The following is a 13,249-nucleotide window of genomic DNA, read 5'->3' as shown; positions in this document are numbered from 1 at the left end:
ATCGGCGCAACTGAAAAGCAGATGCTTCTCGTGGCTTCGGCAGCCAGATGAAATGCGCGTAGGTATGTAAACCTTGTAAGCTAAAAGACACTCGTTAATATATACAAATAATGATGCATATTTAGAAAATAATGTAAAGGAGGGCTTTAATGAAAAAATATTGAAAGCAACCAATTCCAATAATTGGGTACACGGTATTTAAATATTTACATTCTTTAAAATGTCCATTCGCTGTAAGTTCCAGCGGTTATAACCGCTCACGAATGATAACCTCTGATTAGCACGTTTGGCTACGTACAGTGTGAAAGAAGTTCACACGTACATAAAGTTTCCCCCCAATGATGGGCGCGGATGAATTAGCAAAACGGCGCTTTAGTTCGACGCCATCGCTACCAGACCGACGTAAGAATAAAATTGCTTTTATTCAGCCATGTTTCATGTCCAAGACGCAAGACGCAATTATAAGGGCCAGCGAGACACTGCTGGTGCAGGGCAGGCGGAGCAGAGTGGGAGACTGCGGGTTGAGGTGGAAAGACGCGGTGGACCGAGATACGAGCGCACAGCCGACGTGACAAGAGAAGAGGGCGTCGAAGAGAAACACGTGGGCAGCCGTTCCCACGCAACAACGGGGCCTCTGACTCGGCAAGATGAGATGCGGCGTTGTAATTAGTCTGCGTGACCTCTGCAGCCACTAGAGGCATGAAACGCTATTCTTGAATCGGGACGCGCGCTCCAATCGCGAGAACAAGCGGTGCACCCCCCAAAAGACGGCGCCGCGACAGGGAAACGCTCCGGGGCACTACCTTTTCCTCGCGCCGGCAGGTTCTGCTGGAGGTCGTTGGGCGGCTTGTCGGGTTCCTGGGGCGGAACCACCATGGGCAGGGCCTGCATGGGCACCCGCGGGGCCTGGGTAAGGTCAGAGAAACCCGGACACCTTGAAAACCCAACGCAGCAGCAGCAATAACAAGAGCCCAAAAAAGCCGCTCTCTCTCTGGGAAGCCCACAGGGTGTTGGAGAGCTCAAGGGTCTCCCCCCCATCTGCGTTTTGAGGGTCAATGCGAGTTCTTCTGTTCCCCGCCGAGCCGTTTGCAAATGTTTTGTTCCCGACTCTGTTTTTGTGCAGCCAATCTCGCGCAGACCGGGATGAAATGGCATCGCTGATTATCAACGTTGACGTAAAAAAATGATAACCGTGACGTTTTACTCCAAATTAATGTGTCAGGTCTCCTCTACAGAGGCTTGCCCAGTTGGGTAAAAATTTCATTTTCATTTAATTGTATTACTCCTGAGCAGAATGCTAAGGGAACACATTTGAAATTAAATTTCCAGCGTTCCAAAACAATAACAAATAAAAGAAATATGAGAATAATATCTTATTGATATCCCGTTACAAACCAAGTCTACCCAGCAAAAAAGATAGCTCACGAACAACATCCAACGTAGAAGGAAAACGGGCACGGACCGACATTCCGAAACAAACAGTTCAACCCTCACAATGAGCTTGACACCCAGCCCCACGTGTCAACCCACACACCTGAACCCACAGATCCAACATCCCACCCTGAACCCGCACAATCTCACCCAGGCAATCGAACCCCCCCCCTACTTGAGCCACCGTCTAATCCTAACACAACTACTGAATCAAACACAACTACTGGACCTCACACACCTGAACCCACACACCTCAAGGACGCTAATGGAAGTGTGGGCTTGGTGTGCGGCATACGTACAAAGATGGGAGCACCAACCTGCCCCTGGTCCTGGGGAGGGGGGGTGAGTTGGGGGGCCTCGGGGGGCGAGGCTGAGAGCAGGTTGTGCGGGTAGTCGATCAAGTAGCACACCACGCTCGTGTGGCCGCCTTTGGCTGCCTCAATGAGCATTGTGGAGCCGTCCTGCGGGACAGAGGACACGGAACAAACGGCGATTGGACTTCGCTGCCGGAGAGTCGGTCGACCAGACTCACTGTTTCGTCTCATCAAGCACCACAGTGCAGGTTACAGCAGCAACCACTCACTCACTCACTCAATTAACCACTCACTCACTCAACCACTCACTCACTCAACTAACCACTCACTCACTAAACCACTCACTCACTCAACCACTCACCAGCCACCAATCATGAGCATTGCCACACAATAATCAAACGGTGTATTCCTACAGGCATGATTCAAGTACGTTTGCCACGATATAAAATTGTACACGATGGGGTTCATTGCGATACCAGTTACCACCATCAACTTAGAAAACAGCATTTCCATTTGTATAATTTTGGTGCTTTGCTGTATATTCAGCACGAACAAAGATGACTTCAACCGCCGTTCACTCAGCATGAGCCTGCTAATTAGTCGTTCTTATCATTGCAACCTCGTAACGCACAAACTGTCTAGCGATTTATATCTGCAAATCTGTGTGTGTGTGTGTGCGCATGTGCACATATGTGTACGTGAGTGTATCCACGTGGGAGTATGGAATACAGCTGCTCTGGCAGCAATGGACCCTTGGACACATGGGCTAATTGGGACGGCCAAGCACGGGGGCTGTAACTTGACACTGTCGCTGGATGAAGGCCGCATGACAGCACGAGGCCTTTGTGTGCGCAAGTTCAGATGTGTGTGTGCGCGCGCGCGCGCATGTATAAGTGTTTGCTGGCAGTGGGGAGCACAGGTGGTTCATCTGCCAGTCACCTCAATCAGTTAACCCAAAACACCTGGGGTCTGTAACCGTGACCGCCTGCCGGTAGCGAACATTCCACGCGTCACGTGCCGGTCCCGAAGCGCAGCCGGCCCGGCGCAAGCGGCCTCACCGCCTTCTCACCGGCGCGGCCGCCGCCGTTGCCGCCGGTGCAGGCACGGGCAGGAGCGACTCATCGGGGAACGCGTGCCGAGGGCGACGGGCTTTGGCGGTGCGTGCCGATCGGCGCGGCGTCCCAGCCGGGCAAGGCGGGCGGGCGGTTTACCTTAAGGCGGTGGTTGGGATCGGCGCCGTGAGCCAGTAGCAGCTCGACCACGGAGAGGTGGCCGCCGGCGCAAGCCAGCGACAGCACCGTGTGGTCGTTGTTGGCCGTGGCGCGGTTCACGTCTGCCCCTGCACCCAGGAGACCGTGGGGGGGGTGGGGGGCAAGAGGCGACGGGGCGCACAGGCGGCGGCCACGCGGAGGCGGGCGACAAAACACGGCCGGCGTTATTGCCAAAAAAGAAAACGTCCCAACAGCAGGACTGCGGTCGGTTTGTTCTGACCAAATGGGCAAAAAGTGGTTGGGACCATCATGGCGATTGTTATGATTACCGTATTTTCCCGCATACGCATATAACCCGCAGACGCATATAACCCGCAAAAATAGCGTTTTGTGTAAAAAAAAAAATCAGATCGCCCGCACCTCCATATACCCCGCATGCAGTCATATATTTAACGTCGTTACCGCAGCTTAATTCCACCATATTAATTATAATTAAGTAATATATTGTAAAAATAAACATTTGTTGACTTTTTTCATTGCTGTATTTATTGCATTTAAAAATTTTACGTGACCTGTTGCAAGCGTGTTTCTAATTTAACAGTTTTTTTGTTTTGTTGATGAAACCCGATCCAAGAGCTTCTGAGCTCACAGGGCGATTCTAAATAAACTGTTCATCATTACTTTGGGGTCGGACTTCATTTGCACAATGTATAAAAATACTATTTTAAGCTTCCAACTTTATTTTGGCATGCAGCATTTAAGACTTCTGTTTTTAATTCAGGGTCAGGAAGTTGGCCGTGCACAAAGCAAACAATTTCACGGAACAAAATAACACTCGTTTTGCAGGTCAGAATCACCGCAAAAGAAACATTTGCCAACCATCCATCTCGATATTAAGAGGTGGGGGGTGGCATGGGCAGCGTTGTGGAAGATCGCTACAAACCCAGTGACCGGACTTGGAATTGAAGTTGCCTATGATGCGGCAAACGATATTATCCAGACGTCAGCCCAAGTATAGGACCGGCTAAAACGCAGCAAAGTTGGTATAATGGGTAGCAGTCATCTGCCTGTCATCTCTAGCACCTGGGTCTGTCCTGGGGACCCCCTTCCTGCCAGCAGCAAGCCATCCGCACTTTAGACGGCCGCAAAGCGCACCTAGCCTGGTGCAAGCGTGCCACGGGTGACGTCGCTGCCACTTGGTGGAGGGCGGCGGCTGCCCATTGATTGAGTGCACATGGTGGCGGGGTTCTCCGTGGCGCGCGCGGCGCTCGCACTCACCCTTGCTGATGAGGAACTGCACGGTGCACACGTGTCCGGCCCGCGCCGCCTTCATGAGCGGCGTGCGGCCGCCCTCCGACTCGTGCTCCTGCGGGACGGCGCGGCACGCTTTACTCGTCGCTCGCGTGCGACGCGAACGCACCCTGGGCGATCCCAGGTGACCCCGGTTGACCGAGTCGGACAGATTTGTCCGAGAAGTCGAGTTTTTTTATTTTCATAGTTAACGCTCGTTTCCCCAACAAAACCTTTCCGAGTCCCAATAATATTTTGCAAGAGGGTACTGCCGAATTATCACAATAGGGGGCAACTTGGTAATAAAAAAGTTAATCATCTGCAGGTTAGTATTCAGCATTATCCTGTTGCTGTTATTGGTTCCCCATCGTTTCCCCTCATCGTCTCTTGCACAAGTGGTAAGCGAACCTCATGCAATTGGGCATTATATTTCTGTAATGCACTGCATCCCTGAACACGTGGTTACCCGTCTCATGCCTTCAGTGTGAATGTGAATCACCACCCTGCCATTGTTAAGTGAACGGTGCAAGACTTGGATGTTGTTTTCCTCAAATGTGTTTACCACTCAAGTGTTTGCAATATTAATATGTATTTGCTGCAGCTCCTTTTTCTTCCCATTCACAAAGGCCCTCTGCGAGTCATTGTCGTAAAACAGCTAACGGCTGAATGTTTCTTTCTCCCGTCAACAAATAAAATAAAATCGGGCAGAGAGGGGGACGGAGAAAGTGTTGGATTTCGACTTCACCACCGCACGGCCGGATCGTGGCCTCACCAGGTCGGCGCCGGCTTGCAGCAGGAGGTCGGCCACGTCGGTGTGGCCATTCTCGCAGGCGTACGTGAGCGCCGTGTCGCCCGTGGCCGTCGTCGCGTGCACGTTGGCCCCTGTCTCGCGCGCACACGCGGCACGCACGGGACAGGGATGGCGGGCGCGGCGCGACGTCAAACAAAGGGGGAGCTGTTGGCGCCTCGTTTGGCAACGGTCGCCAACGGAGGTTAGCGGCGTTGTCCGAGAGGGGCAGCAGGCGCTGGAACTCCCGCCAAGGAAGAGCCGATGAGAACAAAACACGAGTGTCGAGTTGTGTTGCTGTTATTAAGTCTAGCGCACACCACCCCCCCCCCCACGAGAAAACCCACGACATTAAAACAAAAATTTTGCGCGAAAACTTCGGTGATAAAACCCAGAGCGAAAGGACCCATTTATAACACGACAATGCATTCTGCCCCAACAGTACCGTTGGCTTCAACACTAATTAAATAGTTGTGAACACAAAGGGTTGTTGGAAAGAATTGCATAATCCAAGCACACACATGATTAACTCCTCACTTGTTAACTATTTATAATACAAACACACCAAGGCATCTGTGAGTCCGGTCTTTGATGTCCGTAACGGGGTGCCCGTTTTCAAGCCCGGATGAGCCAGGATAGCCGCTGGGGTGGGCGACCACCCCGTACAGAACAGGTTGCTCTGGGGCAGCAACGGGAATTAACTCAGTGGGCAGCAAATCTATCGTTGTACTGTACCAAGCTCCAAGCTCTCTGCCTTCACCAACCATCCTGATCAGCGTGGTGACGTATGGTCATATAACCCCCCGTGGCTCGCACGGCATGGGGACGTCCTCATCCAGCAGTGGATTGACAAGAGGCCTGTGTGAACGTGCGCGTGGATCATGCGAGTACACAGATGTATGGCACCGGTGGATTCTGCAAGTCCCCCGTGCAATACATGACTCAAACCACTCGACCACTCCACACCGAGCTCATTCCAGATTCGCACGAGACACGGCGCGATCGTAAATCCACTCCTTGGACGAGCGCATCCTCAATGCGGTACAGGCAGTGAGCGTTGTTTTGACCATACTTCACCCACATGGGTCGAGGGGCAGAACGGGTTTTTTTACTTTCCTGCCCCCTCTGATGCCTACGACGGCCGCTTGTCGTGTGTGATGGCCGCCAATCCAACTGGAGAGCAATATATATCAATGTGCTACCAAAAGCTCGACTCAACATCGGCTAAAAGAAGCGCAAATTATGTTGGCTTAACGTCTGGGATGTGGCGAATCTGTGGGACCGATGATGAAAAGCCCGCGAATCTACGTTTGGCCTTCTTGCCTGGCAAGAAGAAACGTGTCTCTCCAAGCTGGACGGAGGGGAAAGCCCTCTGATGGGAGGAGGCCTCACGGCAGATCGCTGCCTCTACAATGCCCCAGAGACTGCCGCTAAGGCAAGGGGCGCACTGCGAAATACTCCTCTCGCTTGTGTCAAGAGAAGAACAAGCTGGGCACCAGAACCCGCCAGGCCAGCTCTTCGCAGTCAACATTTGTGAAGAGAACAGCGATCATTGTCATTTGCAACTTTGAAAATGACAAATCGTGCCTTTTGTTAAGTTGTTCGGACAGTGTTCTGGCTATCTGGCATAGGTTTGCGAGTGCCACGGTGTACACATTTACTCATGCCTCTTCACCTGTCACGGCCACACGATCGGTGTGGAGAAGCCGGCTGTTGTTTCCTCTGTCCACTGCGAGCAGGGCACGTTGACCACAGTGGGCAAGTGTGAGGTGCCCAGCGCCTGTGTGTCCTTGTGCATTGATTTTTCTGATTACACTGTTGGTTGATCCGTACAGCTTTTTGTTGTTTGTGCCAAGACTTCCTTGCAAAATAGGCTTTTGTTTCAATGACTTTTCATAATCATCCTCATTACCCCATGGTCGATCCACTGCTGGATGAAGGTCTCTCCAAGCCATTACGATCCCTCGAGTGCTCCAGCGATGCCACGATCCATCCATTTCCACGGTAGTCACTTTTCTCGGGCACATTTCTCTCCTTTGGCTGCCATTCCAGTCTCGTCCATCAGCCACCATTGTGCCAAATAATGTGTCCAGCGCAAGCCGCTTGCAATAGGCTCAGGAAGACTGACGCAACAGCTTAGAGAGGGGTCAGGGCACACTTTTTTGCCCGGGTGGCGCTCCTGTTATCGCCTTACTCGGAACAACGCGCGATATTGAGTTACCCACCCCCCCGCCCGAGTGGAGACGTGGAAAATGACACGGCAAAGGGGCACCGAACACGCACAAGTGCCGCGTCATTATTCGCATGCTGCCGACTGATAGTAAACACAAACACCTGCAGAAAAACGGCTCCTCTAATCCAGAGTCAACACTGCCACTTCACTAAATCAACAATGTCTTTCCTTTTACTTCCTCTTGCCCTGCCGTTGCTGCCGTGACGACGATTGGCGGAAGGTTGGGTTGACGTAAGAAAAATGCGAACACGTGACCGACAATATAAGCTGGAGAGCGGTGGAGCTCCACGCTCCGGATGCAGTGACCCGAGTTCGATTCCCGGTCACGGCATCTGAAGCGGTCCACCCACCATGACCTGCAATGGCTTGGAGAGGTCCTAACGCCGCAGTGGACTGTGACAAAGTGCTGTACATCACATTATTTCTTCATTTAATTTCCTGTTGGTCCAGCTGCTGATTTAAGCAAAGTTGTTTTGAAGTGACAAATATTTGACGCGCGGTCAAACGTTACAAGTGATGATATCCCAGCGCTCCTGCCGGCTGAAGGGCGTGGGGGGGTATTTGTTTGTTATTCTATGGCGATTAATTACCACAGAAATCTCATCGGGGGCACAGCCCTGTAAACCAGCGCCTGCGTCAGTGCCTCACCAATGGCCACGCCACCACCTGGCACTGGCAGAGCAACCTCCGCCGCCGCCGCCTTTCGGTGCCGGCGACAACCCAACTCGTGCTGCTGCCCGGGTGAAGGTTTTAAAAATAGGTCGCTCTCCAGTTACAAAGACGGTGACAATGGAAAGGAAAATGTGGTGCCGGGGGGGGAAGGCTGCCAACTAAACGAGCCGTCTGGTCACGCTTGCGGGTCAATACTCGTCAAGCGCCATCCCCTACCGAACGGCGAGGCTTCGTCAACTGCGCCAAAACGCCGTATTCGATGATCGCATTGTGAAAGGGCACAACGGCCGCGTTTTGACCATCGCAGAATACAGACGCCTTGGGCGCGTGCAGCCTGCCCGGTGTGTGAGAGAGAGGGGGAGAAACGATCCCGACACAGTCAGCCCTTTGTCTGATCGTCTGGAATGTTCGTTTTGCATACCACGCATTCTAGAGTCATTAAGTGGGCAACTCGAGTGGTGGTGGTGGCATTGCAGCAGCAGCAAGTCGTCCAAACGCCGCTATGTTGTTCCTGCTTTGCGGCAGCCTACCTGGGTTGTGAACTCTCCCTTCGTCTCGAGACGGAACGACATGGGGGTTTTCGCCGCATACAATGTGTGATGCACACATAGCAAGAGACCTTGCTCGACTTCTTTTCGATGAGACAGGGTAGCAATTCAAGGAAATGTGCGCACAAGCCCCCACCACCCCCCGCCCGACGCATTCTTGGGTAAGTAAGCCTATCAGATTTGCTGCCGCACAAAGGAAAACCAGGTCTGCCTAGGCCAGTGTGTAGTTGCACCGGCTTATCAGATGCGCCCACGGACCAGTTACAATGCAGATCGCTCGCTTCTGTGCCAAGCAGCCCCAGCTCTCCGCCCCCAGGGCCGTGCACACCGCACGTCTTGCCGTGCTCTGCATAAATACACAAAGTATCGAGGGTTATGAAGCACGCTCTGGGTATTCGTGCTCCCCTTCCCGTAGCGCAGGGCCACCACGAAGGAAGCCCCCTGCTGGGTTTCCCACAGGCTGTGGTAGTTTCACGGCAGGGGGAGAGATGTTGCCGTGCGTATTTCGATTGCGTGATCTGCAGGTAAATAAAGGTAATTTGTAGAGACAATCAGCTTCATGGAAGAATCTATTTGTAGGGGAGGCATCTTGTCTACGATTTAGTCCTTTATATTCTCCACAACGCAAATGATTATGTTGTGCATTGTAATGGTCAGCCTATGGACATCTGGCAGTTGACCAACATTGGTTCGGGCAGGCGTGACTGCTGGACGAGACGTTGGATGTCGAAACCTGTCCAAAGCTTGCTTGTGTTGAACCGTCACTGCCGAGGCTATTGAACTCCCAGGGTACCAAGCGTGTGGCTGATGAGAAGTGTAAAACGTATTTTTGTTTCATGTGTGGAGACAGGTTTTGGCAAGGGAGCATATTGTCCGCTTATTTAAATACGTCACTCATTCTCTGCATCGACGCCAGCGCTTATATCGTATTTCTAAACAAATGCTGCATTGCTTTGTGCAATGGTGCAGTGAAAACCAGACGCTCTGGGGTGTCATCGTCCCCCGCCAAGGCAGCGGGGTGAATGGGAGAGGTGGGAGGCTGTGGGGGTGGCTCCTGGGCGGCCTCCAACAACCCACGGCACGATCATACATCACGTGCAAGGCAGCGCACCCTGCGGTGCGCACGATGCGCCACATGCACAGATCGTACATACACCACACACAGATCAGGCGGCAGAGCGTGGCACAGCAGAAGAGAGTGTCGGGAAACAACAATTCAGCTCTGTTTGGAATCCATTCATCTATTAATTTTACTTGCCTTCTTGGGAATACCACATTGTAATTTCCCCACTGCGATTCACAAAAGGGGCATTGTTTGCGGAATATTAACTGCACGATAACGCGCGCAAACAACCACAACATAAGCGTACGAAACAATTACCCGCTCCGCTCTTCGATTAATAGTCATCATTTGTTGTCGCGATTAACAGATTACTATTTGCGATTGTCGTGCACGCAGAATCCAGTCAATCTACAGAGGTTCTTCTCAGCCATGAGCCCCATTACAGCTGCAAGGATATTGTCTCTCTCCACGTGCTTCTTTCTACACCCACTACTCTCCAGTCTCCTCCGCCGCTCCCGACCCTCACTCCACCGCATCCTCTCACCTCGCGCCCTCTGTCTGCCTCTAACCCTCGCTGCCCTGCACCGATGGCATGTCCACATCCCTTCTTCCCACAGCATCTGCGCGCAGCTCCCTCAAACTGGTGATTTGCACAGAGCGGCAATCGTCGCCCCCTACCAAGAGGGACAAAAAGTTCCCGTTGGCAGGTCAGGTGCTGCCAAACTGTGCAGCACGGGGACAGCTGCTGCCACTGGCCGTGCGCGCCCCTTCACATGTGTTGAGATGAGATGCGATTTCGATTTAAAGCTTTCGTGGCTGCAGGGATTCATCTTCTTGGTACTTTCGGTAAAGTCACGTAGAAGGGAAATAATAAAATAATAAAAATAAAACATAATAAAATAATTCTCACGACGTTTCGGACACAACGCAAGCAGCCGTCCTCAGGTGAAGAACAGGTCTGTCGGAAAGACAGCGTCTGAACATTCAAACGCGTCTGAACATTAAGAACAGGTCTGTCGGAAAGACAACGTCTGAATGGCTTTGTGGCCGAAACGTCATGAGAATTATTGTATTATGTTAAATTTTTATTATTTTATTATTTCCCTTCTACGTGACATTACCGAAAAAACCAAGAAGATGAGACGCGATGTAAAGCGAACTGACATGTCACGGACTATGTGGGGGGGAGAGTGTTGCACTACATCAGATGCAAATTACGATCGTTATTTTTCACACTTTTCAGCTTACTCTGCGGGCTCACATGAATGGCAAATCACGAAAGAAATGTAGTTAATCAACGTATTATTAAATGTTCAGCTGACAAAGCTGTATGAAAAGTACTATTTGAGGCCACACAATTTTGATATTTGAGACCACACAATTTTGACACTGCTCAGTCAACTGGAAAAAGGACTTTTGCAAACAGACACGAGAAGCACGTATATCAGGCAACACAACAACAACGGAGCTGGCAAGCCGGTCCATTACGTCAGCCGGACAAACCTACTCCTGGTACGCAACATGAGGTTGCCTCGTTTTTTTTGTTTCTTCATAAAAATGCTTTTGTGAAAGTATTCTGTTACCATGACTGCCCAGCAGCTATAGAGCTGGAACAATGGTATTGCTAAGCAGTGTGCCATGAAAGCATTTAATAATGACCCCCCCCAGCAATTCTGTGCATTGCCACGATTTAATAACAAAAATCTTCTTTTTCCTACCATTTCATTCGTTTGCTTTTTGTGCGATTTAATCTTGTGTGTAATACGTCACTCACACCGTTACACTCGTATAATGCGCAACAAAATATTCTCACACGCACACACATAGACACGTACAGATCTTGAGACTTAACAAAAGAAGTGATTCCAAGAATCGATGCATCGATGCCTGCCCCCCCGAGGTCCTAGTCTCCAGACGAACAGTTTCGAGCTTTCGTAGTTTGCGTGAAAACACAGGAAGTGACCTCTCAGATGGACGGGGGGGGGGGGGAAGGGGGTGAGTGGGGCGACGGCTACCTGCGGCGAGGAGGTACTTGACGAGCTCCAGGTGGCCCTCCTGGGCGGCCTCCATGAGCGGCGTGGAGCAGCCCAGCTCCAGGTCGGCTCCCGCCTTGATGAGGAAGTCGGCCACCTCCAGGAAGCCACCGCAGCACGCCAGGGTGAGCGCCGTCTCCTGCGTCTCCTCCGTCTGCGCGTTGATGTTTGCGCCTGGGGGCGGCGGGCGAGCGAGCGAAACACAGTACCAGTTACGGGGGAGCCCCGGGGGGAACACCGAGGCGAAACATTTTTGGGTTAAGTCACGGAATGATTTGGCCAAATTTATTTCGTAAGGCTCTCCCCACCACCCTAACAAGACCACGAAAATTGAATTATCATGCGTACAAGCGTTCAACAAGCCAATTGTTACCGTTCGAGCCGTAATTCTCACAACCAAATTTATCAATTCAATAACGAATCCTATTGGCTGAAAAACCTACGTGTTAAGGTGACGCCGTGCTGTTGTGCAGGCAGAGAAAAGTCCTTAAACATCGGCCGCTCATTCTTTGTTGTCTAACTTGACCAAGTCTTTTATTGGGGCGACGAACACAAATCTACGCATATCAGCAAACAGACTGGCGTGCGCGGCGCGAAAGGCCACCGCAGTGCCATTGGCGAGCGAGCGAGCGGGTTTTGTTGTTGCGACCTCTAGCGCGGTGGTGAAAACACGGCGTGGACGACGTGAAGCGAGCCGGCCCGGCACACCCAGCTACTCCCCAGAGAATCCCGACGTCGGCGCGCGATCTCACCTTGCGCGAGCAGGAGGGCGACCATCTCCTCGTGGCCCTCGCGGGCGGCCTCCATCAGCGGCGTGTAGCCCTCGTCGTTCACCTCCTCCAGGTTGGCCCCCCTCTCGATGAGCAGCGCCGCCAGCTCCACGTGCCCGCCGCACGCGGCCAGCGTGAGTGGAGACTCGAACGAGTCGGCCGGCATGTTGACCTGCGCGCCGCTCTCCAGCAGCAGCCGCGCCACCTCCACGTGCCCGTCCTGCAAGCAGGGGACGGACGCAACGCAAACCATTTCAACATTTTGGCAAAATTTGGGCCGTGACGCCGGGAAATGGGCCCTGCCCTTGTCGATGGCGACAAGGGGTCTTTATCTTTCATTGCAATACCACAGCGAGAGGTTCCACCAAACAGGATACAGAAAAAAATCCGTGAACACCCATTCCGGCGTGGTGGAACCACATGAAAGGGGCGGTACAAATTGGAGTCCGGGCCCCTGCTGCCCCAACCAAGGGGGAGAAAGATGACGATTTAAATGGGGAGGGGAAGATGGAGGGGGGAGGAGAAGAATAACCAGCATACTAAGGGGAAGCCGGGGGGGGGGGGGGGCGGGGGACATCACGGGATCTTTACCATCCACTGTGGAGCAGACGGAGTGTAGTCTTCGGCCTAATGCACCCACAGAATTATTCAGGACACCCTCTGGATTTGAACCGTGAGCCTATGCAAAAAGCAACAAGGGCACGTCACCGCCCGAATATAATGATTCAGAATTTAATTTTGGCTTCGATCACAATCATCTGACCAAATGTGTATTGTAAGATCCTCCCCCACCACCTTACATAGCCAAACAAATTAAATTGTTACGTGAACAAGTGTCTGACATGCCAATGTATTATTGTTTCAGCACACGGTAGTTATTGCTGCTTCAGAAAACCA

The 13,249-nt window shown here is 52.1% G+C and overlaps 1 protein-coding gene across 13 annotated transcripts in view; it reads right to left on the bottom strand.

Moving 5' to 3' along the window:
• Positions 1-13,249, bottom strand: part of LOC144946434 (ankyrin repeat domain-containing protein 17-like) — a 102,099-nt gene that overhangs the window by 22,693 nt on the left and 66,157 nt on the right. For 8 of the 13 annotated variants that reach the window (XM_078875287.1, XM_078875288.1, XM_078875296.1 and 5 more), the window contains 7 exons: positions 12,335-12,572; positions 11,565-11,756; positions 5,019-5,128; positions 4,235-4,322; positions 2,957-3,084; positions 1,731-1,892; positions 804-906 (listed from right to left, as the gene is read on the bottom strand). In XM_078875287.1, the coding sequence (XP_078731413.1) occupies positions 804-906; positions 1,731-1,892; positions 2,957-3,084; positions 4,235-4,322; positions 5,019-5,128; positions 11,565-11,756; positions 12,335-12,572 (1,021 nt within the window). The remainder of the gene's footprint in view (positions 1-803; positions 907-1,730; positions 1,893-2,956; positions 3,085-4,234; positions 4,323-5,018; positions 5,129-11,564; positions 11,757-12,334; positions 12,573-13,249) is intronic. The other 5 variants (XM_078875289.1, XM_078875294.1, XM_078875298.1 and 2 more) reach the window with 3 other exon arrangements.

This window comes from Lampetra fluviatilis, chromosome 41, assembly GCF_964198595.1.
Source record: "Lampetra fluviatilis chromosome 41, kcLamFluv1.1, whole genome shotgun sequence".
NCBI lineage: Eukaryota > Metazoa > Chordata > Hyperoartia > Petromyzontiformes > Petromyzontidae > Lampetra > Lampetra fluviatilis.
This window is presented reverse-complemented; position numbering and strand designations above follow the sequence as displayed.